Source organism: Protopterus annectens, chromosome 1.part2, assembly GCF_019279795.1.
Source record: "Protopterus annectens isolate FY-2018-M chromosome 1.part2, PAN1.0, whole genome shotgun sequence".
Taxonomy (NCBI): Eukaryota; Metazoa; Chordata; order Ceratodontiformes; family Protopteridae; genus Protopterus; species Protopterus annectens.
This window is the reverse complement of record NC_056727.1, coordinates 1,201,464,697-1,201,486,730: the sequence shown is the minus strand read 5'-3', so window position 1 is coordinate 1,201,486,730 and position 22,034 is coordinate 1,201,464,697. Positions and strand designations below refer to the sequence as shown.

The window sequence follows — 22,034 nt, the reverse complement described above, 5'->3', positions numbered from 1 at the left end:
TCCCACAGGGATCAGTCCTGGGTCCTCTCCTGTTTGGCATCTACTTCTCAGAAGTCCAGGCCAACATGGAGGGACTCTGGCTGACCAAGTTCACAGACAACTGCAAGCTGGGAGCCATTATTTACTCCCCCAAGTGATGTAAATATCCTACAGAAAGGTCTCACTGAGACAAATCACTGGTGTTGAAACCATGGCCTTAAGCTTAAAGCCACAAAATGCGTCATCATCTCCTTTGGGAAAAACTCAATTCCCACTAATTACCACATTGATGGGAGCCCACTGAACACTGAAGGCATTATAAGAGATCTGGGGACACAGGTTGACAGCAACCTCTCCTTCGACCACCACATTGCCACTGTGACAAGAAAAGTACTTCTATGTGGCACATCTCATTACCATGGGTTTTGCATCCAGGAAGAAAGAGGTCATCATCTCTCTCTACTCTTCCCTCATGAGGCAATCGAGTATAAAGTCTCATTTGGCATGTACCTCACTAGACACATGCAACAGCTGGAAAGATCACAAAAGTACTTCACAAAGAGAATCCTAGGCCTTAAGCACATGTCCTACATGGACAGGCTCAAAAAACTCCAGCTATTCTCAGTCTCATATCATCTACTAAAAGGCGATCTCTGCTTGACTTACAAAGCCATGTCTGAGCCAGCACTGTTAGAAATGCTACATCTAAAGAAATCCTAATCCCTTCACACCGCACGCTCCAGAGACCTCAACCTCATTACCACAATCAACAGAACATGCGGGAGGGACAGACTCATAACCCAGAAACTGCCCTTGCTTTGGAATAGACTTCCCATACATGTCAAGCAGAGCACCTTACTGGCCCTCTTCAAGAGAAATCTTGATGAGTGGATGGGAAATAGAAAGTTCACCATGGGGATCACTCCAGTGGCTCTACTTGATAGAGGCACTGGGAACTAACGTTGGGCGGCACGATGCCAGGGCACTTCTATGGGCTATGCTTGTAAAGGCTACAGGACTATTAGCCTAGTACACACCTATGAACCTATATACATATATATATATATATATATATATATATATATATACACACACACACACACACACATATATATATATATATATATATATATATACACACACACACAGATATATGGGTCCCTATCAGTTAATCAAGTTTTGAGAAACTCGGAATTCATATGGTTGACACCATATGATCAAGTTTTTGAAAACTCAAAGCTTCTGAATGGAGATTGCGGTACAGTGCAGATCAGGAAATTTACCCTTTTACTCACTGTAGTGCAATCTCAGCATTGGTATATATAATATGTGGGTTCCTATCACTTCACTGAAAGCTTAAGTCAGCAAATGCCTAATCGTCGAACACCTTTTCATCATACATTTAGATCAGCAAAACTTTTCCTAGGGAAAGGAGTTAGTTGGCTGTCATTACAAATTTACCCTTTTCCCCAATGTAGGGAGATCTTGGAATTGGTATATAGAATTAGAGGGCTGGGGGTGCAGCCCCCCAAATTTTGGGGTGTGGGTGAGCGAAGCCCCCCCCACCTTGGTGAGTTTAAAATAATGTGCGGTTTGTTCTGATTGCTTTGGTGGGCAAGTAGTTTCATTCCTTAGGAAAATGTTTCGATGAAAGGGTATTCGACAATTAGGGTTCGATGAATAGGTGATTGTGGAATTAAGCTTTTGATTCAGTGATACAGACCCATAATTTGCAAAAACATAAGAAAGGTAAATTTTTGTATTTTTTTCGTGTTTTTTTTTTTTTTTATGTTCAAGTTTTGAGAAAGTCGATCATATGGTTTTGACCAAATGCATTTCCAGTTCCTGAAAACTTGATCATCTGACATAGGCCCATATACATACATATATATATATATATATATATATATATATATATATATATATATATATATATATACACACAAACACAGACATGCACACTTATGGGTAATTAGAGGATGTCCAATTCACCTGTCAGAATATCTTTGGGCTGAAGGAGAAAACTTGCACACTCAGCAGATGTCCAAGAACATGCAAACACCAAAGAAAACCCAAGCCAAGAAATGAGCTGATATACCAGGATCAGCCAGGTAGCAATGTTAAATGTTACACCAATATGCCACCCTGATAACATCAAATATGTTGTATGTGGGATATCAGGATTTGCCCCAGTAGGTGAATGATTCCAAGCAGTGTTAAACTGTACCAGATCCCTCCTTGCCAAGTATTATTGCAGTTGCCTTGCCTTCGCATGCCCTTTTGACTGTCATTTTCAGCTTCTTCTATATTATTTCTCTTTCCCTGGGCCTTTGTCCCTTCTTTCCTATCCATTCCTTCTTCTTACTTTCCCTATTTCCCAATGTTCCTCTCTCTTCTTCATTTCTTTATCCTTCTAGTACCTTTACAATCTCCTTCTTATATGCAATTCCTTTCAACATCACTGAAATAGTTTCCTTAATTGCCTTTGTTCACATATTTTACTCATCCATTTATTCCTCCACTCCTTGTGTCCTCTTCTCATTCTGACTTTTGTTCTTCTTCTCACTTATTTTCCTTTTTTTCTGTTTTTCCATCCGCCTTTGCTTTTTTCCAGTTAGTTTCCCTTCTTCAGCTCTAGTTTTCTTCATCTATCAATATACTGCTCTTTTCTGCTATATTTCTCCATTCTTCTCCCTCCCCCCAGCACACTGGGTTCTAAGTTAAGCCTTTTCAATACCACCTCTCCATCTTCATCTTTTCCCATTTTCACGAATATTCTTTAATTTTACTTACTGTTTTTTGCCATTACCATTTGTCTCCTCTCCTCTGGGTTATAGCATCTTCTCTCCTTTCTGCAGAATATAAATTTTTTCTTTCTCTGTCCTTCCCCTTTCCTTCGCTTTTTCCTTAAAAATAGTGAAAGCAAAAAGTCATGGGCATGCCAAAGTCATTAAGCTGAAAGATTGGTTATGTCCTTAAGGAGTCGCCTGCATATATCTCATGGGCATCCACTACAGGCAGTATAAGGTATTACACAGTGAACACTCTAGTTTTGTAGTGTTTTTCTTGTATTTTTCACTAAACAGTTTGTGCGCGACACCTTATAACCCTTTGTTTTGGATGTTATTTGGGATAGTTTGTAGTCACCCTAATGTAATGGATATCAGGGTTGTTTTTAAGTTCTGTTTCTAACGCATGGTGTGTGCATGTATGTGTATGCAAGGTCTTTGGCTTGAGTCTCTAATTTATCAAAATATGTTTAAAGTCCTTTGGATGAGAACTTAAACTACAGTCTCATCTGCTTGAGTTGTTAGTAGCTCAGGTGGATGTAAAATATCCCACAACACTTATCAATCTGCGTGTTGGTCATTTACTGATTATCACAACTTATTTACATTTACATATTGTACATTTACAATTATTTATACTTTCCATTTAAAGTATAATACAATGTCATATATTTAAATTATCCCTCTTTTTTCCATAGCCAGAAATGCATCTTCTTCAAAATTTCAGACAGTATCCATTTTCCATTAAATTTCATTTCATTCAGTCTCTCACTTCATATTGTCAATAAAATCTAGAGCAGTTTTTCATCAATTTACTTCACCTCTTTTGGTTTTGTGTTACCATAATACCCATACTCTTAACATAATCATATTTAAGTCTTTAAGATATTAAAATGTTTTAAATATGTTTTCACATTTTCTTCCATAATCCTTTCACTGTAGTACAATTCAAAAACATGTTCTGTTTTTAATTTTCACACAACCTCTCCTGTATTCTTTTCTATGAGATTTATTTATTTTATTTAACATTTGTTTACCAGGAAAGTCCGACTTGGAACGGTGCCAATTTTCAGCACAGGCCTGGGGAGAAACACTCCAAAGGCATGTCTTTGTAACATGAGAGGAAATCGCAGCACCCGGAGGAAACCTACAGGAATGCAGGGAGGACATGCAGAGTCCGCACAGAAGGGACTCGAGCCGAGAATCAAACCGGAGAACCTCTTGCTGTGAGGCAACAAATGCTGCTGCTGCACCACTGCTGTACATATTAGATTTAACAGGTAACTTGCTTATTGTTAAGCTCTACACAAAATCATTACATTCATATTTTTTTTTACACCATCCAAATCTTATTTTGATTGTGTTTCTGTTTTTATTTTCTAAATGCTTCCATGGGTAAATACACTAATGTTCATTCATTATATTCAAATACCATTCTATTCTGGGGTTTTTTGGTAAATTTTTTATATTCGATTTACATAAAAAAGTTGGTTTGTTATCTTTCATATCTTTATTTATGCAACTTTTCCATTGTTTCTCTGAACCTATCCTCTCCCAAAAATCATCATATTTATCTTTCATTACAACTATTAAATCCATATTCTCATTTTTCTACCCTACCAGAGCCTTATAAAGATTCAAGGCAGATGCATGAACAATCAGATTAACTGATGCTAGTCCCATCTTCTTAAACATACAAAGATTCTCTTCTAACCAGATTAAACACTGATCCCCATTTATATGGGAATACAATAGATATTAACTCTTTCTCATAACTTGATGGGATGATATATACACTTGCTAAATAAGCACTTTTACCCAAAAGGATCAACATTTTTCCTAAATGCCAGTTTATATGACTTCCAAAATACACATCTCTCTCAATTTTTGTATAATTTTCTCCCACTGTTTCTCTCTATGCATACTTGTTCCAAGTATTATCCCCAAAATATCTATTAGCTCATCATTTAAGTGAATACCTCCTATTTTACCCATTAATCCAACCCCTTTACCTTTATTTATACTTGAACAAATCACCTTTAAATACCTATTTAATTATCGGATTCCTTCTTCCATCTCTCCTTTGATATTCACATTGCCACAGTAGTCAGGAAATCTTTCTATGTGGCACACCTCATCACAAAAGGTTTCTCATCCAGGAAAAAATAGGTCATTGTTCCCCATTCCCCATAGAATTCTTTTTTCCCTTCATCATTCTTCAGTTTATATATTCATCTTCAATTGTTTCTTGCACCAGTTCCTCCCTTTCATTACTTTCATTTACTATTTTTCCTTCTTTATTTTCCTGTGCTTTAATCTGTTCTGTGTGTTGCTCTTCTACATTATGTATATATTCCTGCATTACTCTTTGACATATACATTTTCTTCACAATCTACCCATACATGTCTAGTTTGCCCACATTTTCTACACATCATGTCACATTTCTTAGCTTCATGTCCTGGTTTACCACAAATAAAACATTTTCTTTTATCACAATTACTAATCAAATGATCTTTTCCACAAAAAATGCATGTTTTCTGTAGCCCCCTGTATTTAATAAAACCTCTCTTACCTTCTACATTTATCACTTGAAATACGTATGACTTTTTCATTTTCAAAAATACACAACACTCTTATCCATAAACCTCTATCATCATAGATTTTTGTGGTGTTCATAACTTCTCTACATAAAGTCTTTAAATACTCCTTTAACACTTTTTTCTCAACTTCTACTCAAAATTGCACAAAAAATCCTCTTTATTGTCTCTGTACCATACATGAGTTCCAAGGATTATGTTTTTTCTTAATTTCAAATTACTCTAAAAATATTTCCATGTACTGTCCTGTCTCAAACAAAATGTTGCAATATCCTTCTTTACATTTCTTTATTATTTTGCATAAAAGCTCTTACCTCCTTAGGGGAAATACCCAAAAGTGCAATAATTGCGTCCAAAACCTCATACCTTTCAACCTCTTTTTCTTCTTTGCTGCTCATTTTTACCACAAATTTCTTCCTTGACATATCTTTTATTCCTTCACTCGCTCCTCTCCTTCTTTCACTATCTGTGCATTTGAATTCTCTCACCTCCTCTTTATGTATTTTGTCCATAATTTCACCCCATGATGCTGCCATCTCACTCTCAGGTTCATTCTGATTAATGATATCCTTCAGGTAAACATGCTTCAACCCTCCAGTTTTGAGGGTTATAATCATACATCCATCCTGAAACTGCTCCTCCTGAAACAGCATTTCCAAAAAAACTTTAATTCAGCCCTCCACTCCAATTTCTCCTTAACTAACCGTTCCTGTGCATCCTCAACTCCTTGCTGCCACCTTGTACAGTGAAACCGCCAACTCAAAGTCAGGCTGATCACTTCTGTGGAAGTAGAAAGCACATTAAATAAGCTGAGAAAAGGACACCTTCTTTTAACTTGGTTTCTATAACTAAAATTATATCTAGTCTATGCAGGTGTATCCAGGATAAAGGAATTCAGCATCTAGGGTGTACAGCTTTTTAGATGTTGGTATTCGATGTGTGCGCCACATAGAGACAGTTCTACAATATAACTAAGACTGGTTGGTGAATGGTATCAATACCATACAAATGCAAACAAATTGAAAAAAACAGCATAGAAGGCATTTGAAGGCACTTCTGGAATTTTAGCTAGATCAAGGGCTGATTCTGTGAGTAAACTACATTTTTTAGTTCTGACCAACAGGACTTTAGGCTTCCAAGTAAAGTATGTTACTAGGTTTTAAGAATTAAGATGAATGGAAATTACTATTTACTTTAATGGACCAGAATTTCATTTTTTACTGGGATTTTAAAACTGTGACTCACTAGCTTTAGAGAGACTGATTGAGTGTTGTATATCTTTAAAGGAATAGTGATATGTCTGATGAAACTGGGGTAGGAATAGGGAATGGTTGGGTCCAATCCCCATGCTTTGCATAGAAACTAAGCAAAAGACACAGCATTCTGAATATCTGCTTAAGTGTTCTGTCAAATGGAGCCTGTATATATTTAGACTACAAACAAATTGGAGTGAGCATTACACACAAAGCATTCTGGCAGCAATCGTTCTCAAGCACCCAGAACATCATTAATTTAATTCTTATAGGTGCGATGAAGCATAACACTTCTATAGATAAAACATCAATAAACATAACAGGCCAAATTATGAATGAGAGGCTCAAAGTTAAAAGGTTAAAAAAATGAGATGCTTTCAATACAGTTCTAAAATAGCATCCTTGTAATATTTGCCTCACCTGTAATGATTTGAATTAAAAATTGTGATTGAAGCTAGAGGTTTTAGTTGGATCAGAAATGCTTAAAAAAGCTAGTATCACGTACAGAAGAACAGCTGAGTGGCCTAATGTGTTTTTCCAGTGTGAAAACAGCCACCATAAATGTTTACAAACACTTGAGCTTTGCATGCATAAATACACCAGGGCAGAACACATTCTTTGCCTTTTTAATAACATGCTCACTTTTGCACGCTTACCCATTTCGTCTGTACACTGAAAGTGCAGCAATAGCATTTAAACTGTACAGATGGCGATGACTAATCCAGGATCACAGTTTACACTATAGGATCAGACACAATGCCTGAAGACTACAGCTGAATGGGAGAATTAAACATACTTTAAGGAACTGGTGGGGCAAATTAGACAAGTAGAAATGTTTTCCTGTTCATCAAAATCCAGAAGACTAATGTGTTAAACCAAACAAAAGTCATGAGGTGAAGACAAAGTTATGTATATGACTTAGAATATTCTCTGCTAAGAGTTAAGCTATACACTGAAACATCTCTAGTTGCACATCACACGGAATAATAAACATGTTATTTCTTTGATAACTACGTTAATGTAAAAATAGATTATACACCACCCATTACTGAATAAATTAAAACATGTAAAACCAACGTAGCACATTTCAAATGTTTTGTAAGTTAAAACGTTCATATCTAGTAAATAGTATCTGAAGGACACTGTGCCCTCATGAGCAACAATTTTTTTCTTAATTCACAGTAACTCTGAAACGTTTGTGTCATCACTGCAAAATTCTCTTTCTCCTTTTTGCAGATGTGCAGTAATGCAAATCAGGAATAAATGAAATGTCCAAATCCACTTTCTTATTCCCAAATTCCCTAACGTGGCATATGCAGGCAGCTGCAGGTGAAAACAACTCATTTTCAGTTGTGAAACCACGTAACATTTAGTAAATGGCAGGATAATGAAATAGATACCAGTTGCATTTGACCACCTTCATCAGCATGTACTGCAGATTATGTAGTTGTTGTGGGATACCAGATCACATGACATACATGTGAACTATGACACAGGTTACAGCCACTAAATATCTTTAAGTGAAACTTATGTGCTTAATGGGTGTATAAGCTGGGTAAGAAAACTAAATAATGTGCAGATTGGGAACAAATCTGTGTGCTTCTTTGAATAATTTAATGATTTTAAAATACAACCCTCTACAGTGTTCAGCTCTGTAGCTGCTATGAGCCCAGGAGCTTCACCAGATGTCACATGGAGTGGATTTCGTAGTCATATTGTACTTGCATGTATCTTAGTAAACTAGTTGAACTATAGTTCTGTATTAATCTCTATAAATAACTTATCCACATTCACATATATAGTTATTTTATCTACCCAAAATCTTGAAGGAAAAAAAAACATTTCTACATTAGTCATTACACTGCTTGACCACACCATCCTATTTCAGATTACCCATATGAAAGAAAAATCATTCCTAAGAAAGGAAACACAGTAACTCTTTTAAACATTCATAGGAAGGGGATCACTTTTAGGGGAAACAGTAGGACCCTACAAGTACACTGGCTTATAGTTATATACAGGATGAGATATGGAGCCTAAGTTTTCTTCTCTGTTTCTCTCCCAAGACATCCACCTCACTCTGTTGTTCATCTTAGAAAATGCACGTTTTATTCTAAGGTTAACTATTTGGTTAATTCTTTCTCACATTTCATCCTACACTCATAACTTTTGATTACAATATTCTGATATGTGCATTTTTTTATCTCCATTCATATTTATGGTATAGATTCCTGTATCCAGCACTGATCTTATGTGCTGCTATGATGATTCACATAAGTTACGATGGGGCTTTGTTACACATTGCTTAATAATGCTACACCTCAGTGTAGCTACAGCTTATTCTCCCAAATCATCAAGCTTGGGGCATTACTTAAATGTAGGATTCATATTTGAGAACGTTTTAACATATGTCCAACAAGAAAAAATAGGTTAATTTTCTTTCAAGCTTACCCAGATAGGAATAAATAAATAAATATACATTTCTAACTTGTGAGAAAAAAAAATTTCTGCCATTAAAAACCTGGATTAAAGAATGCCAGATCACTACATTTCACGAGGTGCATTGGCATCCATGTCCAATGACAATCAGCCCCCCCATTGTGATTCAACTCATTTTGATTGCTAAACAAGGTATCTCCAATTCAGTGGCAAAAGCGTTCCAAACAGGCCATAAAACATGCCTTTGCTGGCATCCCAGCAATGAGAGTGTATAAAATGGCCCTAACCCCTTCCCTGGGGGGTGGAATAAGTGATCCACATTACTCTAGGGATCACAGTGCTCTCCCCATGAAAGTGCAGTCTCCTTTGGACTCACAATTACCTCTATCTGGTCCATCTCTCCCTTCGCAGGAAGGCACACCCATCCTCCCTGCACCAGCTCCAACAGACACCTAAGCTACTCAATGAACTTGGGTCATCTGGGCCACAATCTGGGCTTTATCCCTATATGCCAACATTGCTGGCAATGCCCAGTCACTACTCTTATGTGCTCATGGGTCTCAGATTCTACCCACATTTGATGACAATATGCAGTTTTTAATGGACGGGCATGATGTCCTCCTTACTTAACAAGCTTGCCTTAGAAACAGCTTATTCTTGGATTTTTAAACAGGTCTTTCATCAAGAGGCTTTGCTTAGGGAGAATGCCTAGTCTAGACAGCTGTAATTGCTATCATTTAGCCATTACTTTTTAACAAGTGTTCAACTACTTTTTCTCTCAATTAACATATCTACCTGGTGTCTACCTAAACTGTCTGCATATGTCTGCAGTTAGTACCTATGCTATTAAATGCATCTTTGTCGTACTATGCCATGATGTTAATCTGATTTTTTTTTTTTATTTTAGGCATTGCTATATTCATTGTAAATAACTTAATGCTAACCAAAATTCTCAAACATACTGTTACTGTATTCTCAAAATACTGTACTTTTGCCTTGTATATAGGTGTGTACTAGGCTAATGGCTCTGGAGCCTTTACAAGCCTAGCCCATATAAGTGCCCTGCTATCGTGCCGCCCAACGTTAGTTCCCAGTACCTCAATCAAACAGAGCCACTGGAGTGATCCCTGGGGTGAACTTTCTATTTCCCATCCACTCATCAAGACTTCTCTTGAAGAGGGCCAGTGAAGTGCTCTGCTTGACATGTATGGGAAGCCTATTCCAGAGCATGGGCAGTCTCTGGGTTATGAACCTGTCCCTTCAGCATGTTCTGTTGATTGTGGTAATGAAAGTGAGGTCTCTGGAACATGTGGTATATTTTTTTCTGTTTTTGTACTGTTGAGTATCTTACAACTTGAATTGTTAGTTTTTTCTTATTTTTTAATTACTTTCCTGGAGCTTTTCTCCTCGGGTCTCCACTGAAAAAGGGCTCTGTGGGCCCATTTGGACTAACTCAGTTAACAAATGTAAAAATAAGTAAAATAAATAAAAAATTGCCCTTCTTTTGGAGAAAGGAACTGTTCTTCCACTTGTGACTGGAAAACAGTATTTGCTCCCTTTAGTTGCCAGACCTGCAGAGTGTCTACCTCTTCACAGTTAAAAGTGGAGGTATAATCTTCTAACACTTCAGATAACTGCCCTATGTTAGGTGCAATAAAGTCATTAAAAATGACACCCAGAGTGAGTTACAATGCATAGCACAGCCTATAGGAAAGACTGTCCTGAGACATGACAAACCAGCTATCATTTAATTTTGCTTACCTTGAGTTAAGTAGTAAAATGGAAAATCTCCCATATAAGTTGAGTACTGAGGAGATACAAACAGCCCTCCGGGAAGCCTGTTCCACATCAGTTGGCTTCTTGCTACATGCCTGAATACTCGATCTTTTATAATCTAGGAAGAAATACACAGATAAATAATCCTGTTCTTAAAATTTCAGAGTACAGTCTGTCTGCCTTCATATAAAATGAACAGTAATGAAAGCGTAAAGCAAGTGAATTGTCAAATATGTACAATTATCTTCAGATAACTGGAAAGCGTAAAATGACTGTACAGTATACTTGCTACAAATATGTTACAAAATGTCCCATGTCTCTCTATAGGGAGGTGTAGCTCCTGTTATAAGACCACTGTCTAGGTGCTCCAAAACAGAATGGTAAACAGAAAACAAAATGGATTCTTTACAAGGGAAACCACTGAAATGAGCAGTGCTTAGCACTGCAAAATAAAGATCAAAGCTCTAAATCTGAGGTGTTGACCAACACTCCTACCTTTAACCTGCACTACGTCTCCCTCAGAAACCTGATGAACAATTATTATACTTTTTTTTTTGGGGGGGGGGGGGCATGTATACAGTGAAAACTGCATACAGTAACACATTTGGAGAGTACTTGGTGAATATGAAGTTAGGAAAAGCTGTGTTATACTACATGATGGGGCTCTGGCCTGTCAGCTAGTCACTTATTTCACATTAGTTCTATTTAACTTCTTTGTGCCACTTCTCATCATTACTGAAGATATAGTGTTACATAGAATATAGAACATTCTAGCAACAAACTATCACCCTGAGTATGGAAAACCTTAAATACATACCTTAAATATATTTTCTAGCTCTTTACTTACAATAGTGAGACTATGCCCTTCTCTTGTCTCAGAATTATTTTGCACGCAAGATCCTTTTGTTTCACTCAAATTTTTAAGTGTTCACTCATATAATGACTGCTAAAATAGCTCACGCAATACTATCTTCAGAATCTACCTTGCTATATCTCAACCATCAATTCCACCTTATTCTTAACCCTTCACCCCCAACCAATTATTTTATTAATTTCCATGTGCATTCTCCACAAATGTAACATTTCAAGATCAGCCAAACTAGTAACCTATCCAAAAGAGCAGAACTGTCTCTGTATTTTTAGGGCGTACTGCATCCTTCATACACCCCGGTATTTTGTTTGATACTGCTGCAACCTTCCTGTACTCAGCCCACCAGTTTCTGATCCCCATTAATCACATCCATGGATTATTCTCTCTTTAACATTTATCAAAGCTGTATCCTCCCAGGTAAAGTCTTTGCAGCATTTCTTTACTCACAAGTATTTCCCAGTAGATCCTTGCACCAACACATGACTTCCACTGTTCTGACCATTTAGGCAACCTATTTAGATCATTCAGCAAACTATTCCATATCTTGGTGTACATAATCTATTTCATAATGGTCAGTAAAATCAGTTTGTACTGCTTCCGTATTGTTACAAACATCAGCATATTTACCATTTCATCACATAATAGTCATTCCATTAAGTCATACAGCTACCATATGCTTAGTTGGTAGGAGTTAATGTACGTCTATTCTTAATTTTTTAGGTTTCAGACCATGAGCCGAGTATATATTTTTTTGTTATAGAGTTTGTTAATTGTTGCTTAGATCTCTGTTGAAACTGTTGTCTCACTGTTCTGAGAGACTGATCAGCAAATATACAGAGCTGAGTATATTTTTTTGATTTTAAAGCTTGTACTGTTAATTGTTGCTTAGATCTCTGTTGAAACTGCCCCCCCCCCCCCATTTTCTGCAGTGTCTACAGTTGGTAGAGTAACAGCTGCATTCAAATTGCTGGAACCTGTGTTCTGAGAGACTGCGTTACAGACTATCTGCAAATATACAGAGCAGAGTATATTTTTTTTGGTTACAGAATTTGTTAATTGTTGCTTAGATTTCTGATGAAACTGTTGTCTCACAGTTCTGAGAGACTGATTGGCACATATACAGAACTGAGTATATTTTTTTTGGTTTTAAAGTTTACACTGTTAGTTGTTGCTTAGATCTCTGTTGAAACCGTTTTCCCCACCCCCACCCCCCATTTTCTGCTGTGTCTTCAGTTGGTATAGTAACAGCTGCATTTAAATTGCTGGAACCTGTGTTCTGAGAGACTGCCTTACAGACTATCTGCAAATATACAGAGCTGAGTATATTTTTTTGGTTATAGAGTTTGTTAATTGTTGCTTAGATCTCTGTTGAAACTGTTGTCGCACTGTTCTGAGAGTGATCGGCAAATATACAGAGCTGAGTATATTTTTTTAGTTTTAAAGTTTGCACTGTTAGTTGTTGCTTAGATCTCTGTTGAAACTGCCCCCCCATTTTCTACGGTGTCTTCAGTTGGTATAGTAACAGCTGCATTCAAATTGCTGGAATCTGTGTTCTGAGAGACTGCCTTACAGACTATCTGCAAATATACAGAGCCGAGTATATTTTGTTGGTTATAGAGTTTAATTGTTGCTTAGATCTCTGTTGAAACTGTTGTCTCACTGTTCTGAGAAACTGATCGGCAAATATACAGAGCTGAGTATATATTTTTTTGGTTTTAAAGTTTGTACTGTTACTTGTTGCTTAGATCTCTGTTGAAACTGTTTTCCTCACCCCACCCCCATTTTCTGCCATGTCTTCAGTTGGTATAGTAACAGCTGCATTCAAATTGCTGGAACCTGTGTTCTGAGAGACTGCCTTACAGACTATCTGCAAATATACAGAGCCGAGTATATTTTTTTTTGGTTATAGAGTTTGTTAATTGTTGCTTAGATCTCTGTTGAAACTGTTGTTTCACTGTTCTGAGAGACTGATCGGCAAATATCCAGAGCTGAGTATATATTTTTTTGGTTTTAATGTTTGTACTGTTAGTTGTTGCTTAGATCTCTATTGAAACTGTTTTGTCCCATCCATCCTCCCTATTTTTGGTTTGTAGTTTAAATTTGGTGGCTTCTGCAGTTGCCAGCCCCACTGTAGATTTGATCTGGGACACTCCCCCAGTCCCATCTCTTTACCACATTCTACCTAACTCTTTCTGCACTTGCTTTTAGTCCTTTTTAATTTAATTGCATTTTTAAACTGTGTTTAGTCTAATATTGCTGCATACTCAAGTGTGATAGCTTGCATTGCACGTGAATTGTTTTTGCTACTTTTCTTTAAATAAAAGAAAAAAAAAAACCTGTAACCCTATTTCCTACCTGTCATGTAACTAGTGTTCCAGATACAGATTTGCTGTATCTAGGACTGCATGTAAGCTTCTGAGCCCCCCAAGCCTTTCTGTGTTGGAGCGAAGCCTTCTAGCTTATCAGTGGGAGTGGTAAGCACTAGATAACCTGTCTACCACATAAGTAGTGGTTCTGGCCCAGAAATTGTAGTTATTGGTCATTTGGGCAATCTTCCTTCTCTCAATTTTCTGATTTGAAAGCCTGCATTTGCACTTGTTCTGTGCTGTAACTCGTCTAGTGCAGATACAGATTCTTAGTTTTAGCACTTAAATTTGCTTCATTCTCAGCACTTGTTCAGAACTTGTAAGCACTAAATAAGCTACTAATTATTATAGCACTCAATCTTCCTCATTACCTAGAGGAAAACAGTTTTTGTACTTACTTTTCTCATTTGCTTAGAGAAAAACAGCTCTTGTACTCACTTATCTAGAGGAAAATAGTTTTTTATTCAGGCATGTCCAAGGGTCAGCTCCCACTGTTCTCTCCTGTCTATCTGATGAATCTGGGCATCTTGAGGCAATGTAGAAACTGCCTCATGTACACAGACAACCCTCTCCTCCTACCACCCAACACTACAACCCGTGAGAGATGCACTTATCTAGTCAAACTGGAGCTAAAGCTCTCTCCAACCAAGACTGAACTTGACAGTCATGAGGAGAAGGTAAAGATTTGCACCACACCACAACTCATCACATCACTAAATCTACACCACCAAAATCCACACATAGTATCACAAAAACATTTGCAGAGGCTTTCAATGATAATCTGTCTAAGCAACAGAGATGTCCAAAGCAGAAACTCAAGCAACCTCCATCCCCCAACACAACCCAAATGATACATAACCCACAGACTCAGTGTGCCACTCAACCACAGTCAATAAGGCAAAACAACGTACCCAACACACTAGTCATAGGTGACTCTCTAATCAGGCACACTGATGTCCCACTCACCAGGCTAAACAAGGAGCAGGTTACTGTCAGCTGCCTGTCGGGTGCCAGGATCTGCCACATAACCCATGCACTCAGGTCACTCCACAACAAGTACAAATATGACTCTGTCATTGTCCATGTTGGTGTGAATGACCTGAGACGTACCTCCCTGGACTACATGAAAAGAGACATGGAAGAGCTCTCCAATCTTGTAGCCCAGGCAGGTATAACCCTAGCCCTGAGTAGCATTCTGCCATCACCCTGAATGATACCGCAGTACAAGGACAAAATGATTGAATTCAACAACTGGCTAAGCTTCTGGTGTCATTCTAAGGGGATCCAGTATCTGTCTGCTTGGGATGACATGGTCGACAGACGACGATGCTTTGCCACAGACGGCCTGCACCTGTCGCCCCTGGGATTCCGGATACCGGCTAAGGCTCTTGCTGCCCCTATAGTGCCTATTTTAGGCAGGATTCAAATAAATTCACCACCATAACAGGAATAGGTGAGCAAAAACTGAGGGTAATGCTACTCAATATGCTAGAAGTCTAAATCTCAAAATGCACTCACTCAAGGCACCCCTTAAAATGGAGGACATCGATATCTGTGCAGTGACTGAGACCTTGTTCAAGACGCCAGAGAGCACCCCTGCACTACCACGCTACAACTCATAACACACTTTTCGGTCATGTAACCTGGACCAAAACACCAAAGGCGGAGGTGTGTCCATATTCATTAAGGATATCCTCACCTCCAGGCTAGTTGCTCAGCATAATGCATCCGAGGTTAAGCGCAACTAACTCTGGGCAAAACTGCAATCCAAACTGTAGCTTGCTACAGATCCCCCACCATGCCCCAGGATTCCCCACTCCTCTTTTCTTGATGTACTGGAAAATATTAGGGTTCAACCAAACACCCTAATAATGGATGACTTCAACTACCCCTCCATTAACTGGGAAAACTTCTCGTGTACCAACTCCTTAGCTCAACACTTTCTGGAATTCATAAACTCCAATGCCCTAGATCAACTTATCCACACCCCCATGAGGGGCAACAATATCCTAGACCTAGTCATTGCCAACATGAGTGACCGGTGTTCCACACCTGAAGTCAACTCCTCGTTGGTCCGATCCGACCATAAGCTTATCACCCTTGATATCCACATTCCGCCTCCACCCCCCCAATAAGGAAACCACAGTAAAAAAGCCAACTTCATGCTTCTTAAGACAGAAGTAGTGAACTTCATGACACCCATGCAGATGGACAATACAGTTACAACTGCTGAATCCTACACAAATGCACTCTATAAGCACTTACACGAGTACATGGATCGTGCTATCCCAAACAGAACCAAGACGCTATCCTCCAAAAAAAGAAAGCCAATCTGGTGGTCCCCTGCCATAAACAAACTGTACAACAGAAGGAAGAAACTGTTGTAAAAGAGAGTAAAATTCCATGAGTGGAGGAGCTCCTGTTCAGCCTCAGTAAGAAGCTGAGATCCCTTAGAAGATCCTCCAAAGCTAGCTATGAAAACAAAATCGACACTAAATCCAAGAACAACCACAAAGGATTATATAGCTATGTCAAGAATCTCGATGGCAACACCCAGATCTGCTCTGAGTTACAGCACAAAGACACGAAAATTACAGAACCAACTGATATTGCCAACATCCTGGCAGATGGGTTCAGTGCTAACTTTACCCCCCTCTCACCCCCTAAAGGGCCCATATCTATACAGGAAAAATGCAGAATCCATGTAATCACAACTACGCAGGGAAAAGCTGTACTCTCTAAAGCCAAAAACACAGCATCCATGGGACCGGACAACATCCCAGGCTGCGTTTTACACGTACTTCAGAATGAACTGGCTCCCCACTTAAGCACCAGTTCAATAATAGCCTCGTATCAGGCTTTGTGCTCACCGAGTGGCGCACAGCAACAGTTATCCCATGGTCTGCAAGGCCATGGAACGTATCATCATGGAACTCAAAGACATTGGTAACCTCCAAACTCTGGATCCCACCCAGTTCGGGTTTGTGAAAGGCAGATAATGCTTCCTGAACCTGATTGACTTCTTTGATGCAGTCATCAAAGCCGTAGATGAGGGTAAGGTGGTTCATACAGCCTATCTTGACCTCACCAAGGCTATAGACACAATCCCCCATTCTGGAATTATAGCTAAACTCACTAAACTAGGTATAAATCCCTACGTCACAAGATGGGTTGCCAACTGGCACACGGACAGAACCCACACTGTAAAAGTTGCAGACTCCAAATCTGACCTCAAAGCAGTGACAAGTGGAGTACCACAGGGCTCCGTCCTGGGACCTCTCCTGTTTGGTATCTACTTCTCTGAAGTACAGGCTAACACAGAATGCTTCTGGCTAATGAAGTTCACAGATGACTGCAAACTAGGAGCCATAGTCAAGTCTCCAAATGATGTGGACATCCTACAGAAGGGCCTCACTGAGACAGATGCCTGGTGTCAGAGCCATGGCCTCAAGCTCAATGCCAAAAAGTGTAGTGTCATCCCATTTGGTAAAAACTCTGCACCCATGAACTACCACATAGGCAGCAATCTACTTAACACCGAATGCGTGATAAGAGACCTTGGGACCCAGGTGGACAGTAGTCTCTCCTTTGATAGTCATATTGCCACAGGAGTCAGGAAGTCCTTCTACGTGGCACACTTCATCATAAAAGGGTTCTCATCCAGGAAAAAAGAGGTCATTGTTCCCCTTTACTTGACACTCATTAGACCCATTAGAATACAACGCCCCTTTTGGAATGTACCTCAAAAGACATCTGCAGCAGCTGGAAAGGTCACAGAAGTACATCACAAAGAGGATTACTGGCCTCAAACAAATGCCCTACACTGACCACCTCAAAAAAACTCCAGCTTTACTCCGTAGCATATCGCCTACTCCGAGGTGATCTCTGCCTAACATATAAAGCTATGTCAAACCCAGAGATGTTGGACATGCTACACCTAAATAAATCCCAAATCCTCTGAGGTACACGCTCTAGGGACTTAAACCTTTTCACCACAATAAACAGGACACGTTGGAGGGATAGATTCCTGTCCCAGAGACTTCCTATACTCTGGAACAAGCTACCCATCTATGTCAAGCAAAGTTCTTCATTAGCGCTCTTCAAAAAAAATCTTGATGAGTGGATGGAAAATAGGAAATACACCCCGGGGATCACTTCTGTGTCTTTGCTCGACAGTGGCACAGGAAAACAACTTTTTTGGGTGGCGTAAGCCATGGAACCGTGCTGGCTAGGCTTACATAGGCCCTTGGGCCGATAACCTAGTACCTACCTATGAACCTATAAAGATGTGGACTTACAGGTTCATTCATTTATAAAGCTTTTTCACAGGTTCACTCTCTTGTGTCTGTGCAAACATATATATATATATATATATATATATATATATATATATATATATATGCTTACATATACAAACAACCAAGTCAAAGGGTAAAAAAGGTCACACAGACACCTTTCAGCAAAAACTGCAAGAAAAACCTAGTCAAACTAGACTCTTAACTGTGTAATACCTTATATCTCCTATAGTGGAGGCCCATGTGATAAATGCAAATGAACCATTGAGGACATGCTAGTGTTTCAGCTATATGGCTTCTGAATGCCCATAACTTTTTACTTTTAAATCTTCATGGGTACATTCAGGCCAATAAAGCCAAACCCACAAGCTGTAGAAATACCACATTTCAGACTTTTTCTGACATCATCAGCACAACAAAAATAGAATGCTAAGCTATATGTATATATATATATATATATATATATATATATATATATATATATATATCTGTGTGTATGTGTGTGGCTGAAGTTCATTCTTTCAAATGTTTTGGTGTCTTAGTTGAGAGAATGTATGGGTGTATTTTTTATCGAACTTTGTGTTTGGCTACTGCAACCATTGTCAAACTGATAATGTTAAATATGTTGTTTACATGGGACATACTTTAGGATACAGTAAGTGGCCATGTTCTAGTGCTGAAACTTTCCAATGTGCCAACATTTTTGGCCTTAGAGGTTGTTGATGTGCACGTTCGTGCACGTGTGTGCGAGACAGAGAGAGACAGTGCTTGCAGGATCGTGTTAGAGTAAAGGGATAGTTTTAGTGTTGTGCATGTGTAATAGTGTATGGGAAGTGTCTCTGTCTTGTGTAGTGGTACTGTTAGTGAAAGTTTTTTTTTTTTTTTTTTTTGGTAAGGTTTATCAGTGCAAGTATTATCTGGGGTTAACAAATTTCTTTAAAGTAAAGAAACATGGTACATACCATCAGGAGTATGGTATTCCGCAGACAATACTGACTTTCAGTTGCTATTCACAGCCATCCCCAAAATACTGGCTGGCCTCTTTCATTTACAAACTTCTTCCAGAGCTGATAAGGAGGGTGAAGCATTGCAAATTGCAATAAAAAAGTCCGAGTTCACAGGTCAAAAAAAGGGCATTGAATTTAATCTTCACAAGAAATGTATACAGTACACATTAAGTGTGACCCTGAGGAAATCACTGTATTGAAGAGAGACTAGAGCCAGTTTACCCCGTTTATAGTTGTTTTTGTAAGGAGAAGGATAGCCAGCTATAACTGACACTGCCATTATTAGACCTAGCCAGACTGAACTGTAAGCTTACCTCACTGTTCCATGTAAAGGATTATGTACCCATGCTGCACTGCATACTTCCATGTAAAGGATTATGTACCCATGCTGCACTGCATACTTCCATGTAAAAGATTATGTACCCATGCTGCACTGCATACTTCCATGTAAAAGATTATGTACCCATGCTGCACTGCATACTTCCATGTAAAAGATTATGTACCCATGCTGCACTGCATACTTCCATGTAAAAGATTATGTACCCATGCTGCACTGCAAACTTCCATGTAAAGAACTATGTACCCATGCTGCACTGCAAACTTCCATGTAAAGGACTATGTACCCATGCTGCACTGCAAACTTCCATGTAAAGGACTATGTACCCATGCTGCACTGCATACTTCCATGTAAAGCATTACGTACCCATTCTGCACTGCATACTTCCATGTAAAGGATTATGTACCCATGAAGGTATTTGAATGCTGAACTATTTATGAGCTAAACAGTGGGCAAGTTAATAAATTTCAGTAAAATAAAAAAAAAAAAAAAAAAAAAAAAAAAGAAATGAAACTGTTAGTTGATTATTACTAACACAGTTGAACCTTTTCACGTCATGTGATTTAAAAGCAACTTCATTCTCTAAGTTGTATCAACTTTGTTAGTAAATGTCCACTGATGTTCTGTTTTAGACGTTTTTAATTTGTTGTTTATAGTCTTTCTGCCTGAGCTGTTTAGTTTTAAACTGATCCAGATCATTATGTAAAAGGACAGAATGAATGTGACCTGTACTTTTACTTTTTAAGATGTTTAGCAGTGTTTGGTGTTAGCTGCCTAATCATGACAGAGGAAACTGCTTGCAGAAATTGACTGTAGTGTCCTATAGGTTTGCACTGCAATGTCTGAAACAATGACTTATGAAATTTTGGGGAAGCTTTTCATAAAGACTCCATGGCATTGTTATGGAAAAAGACGCAAACATTATCAATGCGGTGTTTTTGTTGCAATCAGAATTATAATCTGTTAATTAAACATGAGTGGGGAAAAGCAGCAATAAAAGATGCGGCCTGCACTTGGAGAGGGAAGGAGGACGTAGGGTGCAGACATCTAAAACATGGTTGGATGGCTTCTCCAAGTTTTAAATCACCATTCAAATCTTCCTCTTTACTCTGTACTCATAGCCTTGTATTTTTTTTTACATGAAAATACTTTTTTTACAATGTACTACCATTGTTCTGTTTTAAAATATGATGACAAGCAGCATTTACCATTTAAAATGTCGTTTAATTTGTAATGGAAGTAGAGCTGATTATGTAAATATTTTGGAGGACCCTGCAAATACTTGCCATTCACTCTTTCTCAGATGTGTCTGGGGAGTTGTGCCATTAGGCAGTTATTTCAGCAGTCTGTACATAATGTTTTAAACTCTGTCCTCATTCCCCTTCCTCCAGTACAGCTGAGACCCCCCAGAGGAACTGGAATCTTGTGCTCTAAACATCATCACTGTAACCTTATGTTCCTCTAAACACGCATTCTCATTTGGTGAGTATTTAACCATTCAGGCATTTTGTTAATACTAATATATATTCTATGTGGCTCCACTTATCTGCTTGCTTACTGAGATATGTAAATATTGTATAAATATTGTATATCTCCATAATTACTGGCATCAGTGCTGGCCTTACATATAGATCAGTTAGGCAGCCACCTAAATAACAGTGTTTGTAGGGCTACTCTTTTAATATTTATTTATTTTTTAGAGCAAGCTTTAATTGCTCTAAATAAATAAAGCAGCTGTGGTATTTGGGGGGGGGGGGGAGTTGCTGCAGGAAGACTGAGCTTTAGTTGACCTGTCATTCAAGTCATCTCACATTAAACTTGAACATTGTGTGGTCATGGGACAAAGACCACAAAACATTCAAATGTTGGTGGAAAGCTGTTTTTCTTCTGTTACAACAAGAAGGATGAATCTTACTCCCAACACCAAAGCCCACCATATTAATGAAATACAAAACCGTTCTAAATTCCAACAAGAAACTTTCATCTCTAACTTTAAATTATGTAGTTGGAATCACCTAAAATACCTACCACTAGATGACGTTTTAACCAAGTTTAATCAAACCTTCCTAAATATCCCGAATGACCTTGCTCCTCTTAGGATTAAATGTGTAAAGGACACTCTAGCCCCATGACTATCCAGAAACACTAAATTACTCATGAAACAGAAGGAGGTAGCCTGGAAAACCTGGATGACTAACAAAACCAAAAACAACGATCAAATGTTCAGGTAGCTCAGAAATAGCATTAAAAACCTCAGTCAGTCTGACAAAAAATATTATACCAATCTCCAAACAATATAATTTCAAAAACCTAGAAGTACTTTG

The 22,034-nt window shown here is 38.4% G+C and overlaps 1 protein-coding gene across 1 annotated transcript in view; it reads right to left on the bottom strand.

The window, feature by feature from the left end:
- The window catches only part of LOC122792442 (exostosin-1a-like), an 866,275-nt gene that overhangs the window by 509,122 nt on the left and 335,119 nt on the right, over nt 1–22,034 (bottom strand). Inside the window, exon 6 of the mRNA XM_044060230.1 lies at nt 10,820–10,952. Within this exon, the coding sequence (XP_043916165.1) occupies nt 10,820–10,952 (133 nt within the window). The remainder of the gene's footprint in view (nt 1–10,819; nt 10,953–22,034) is intronic.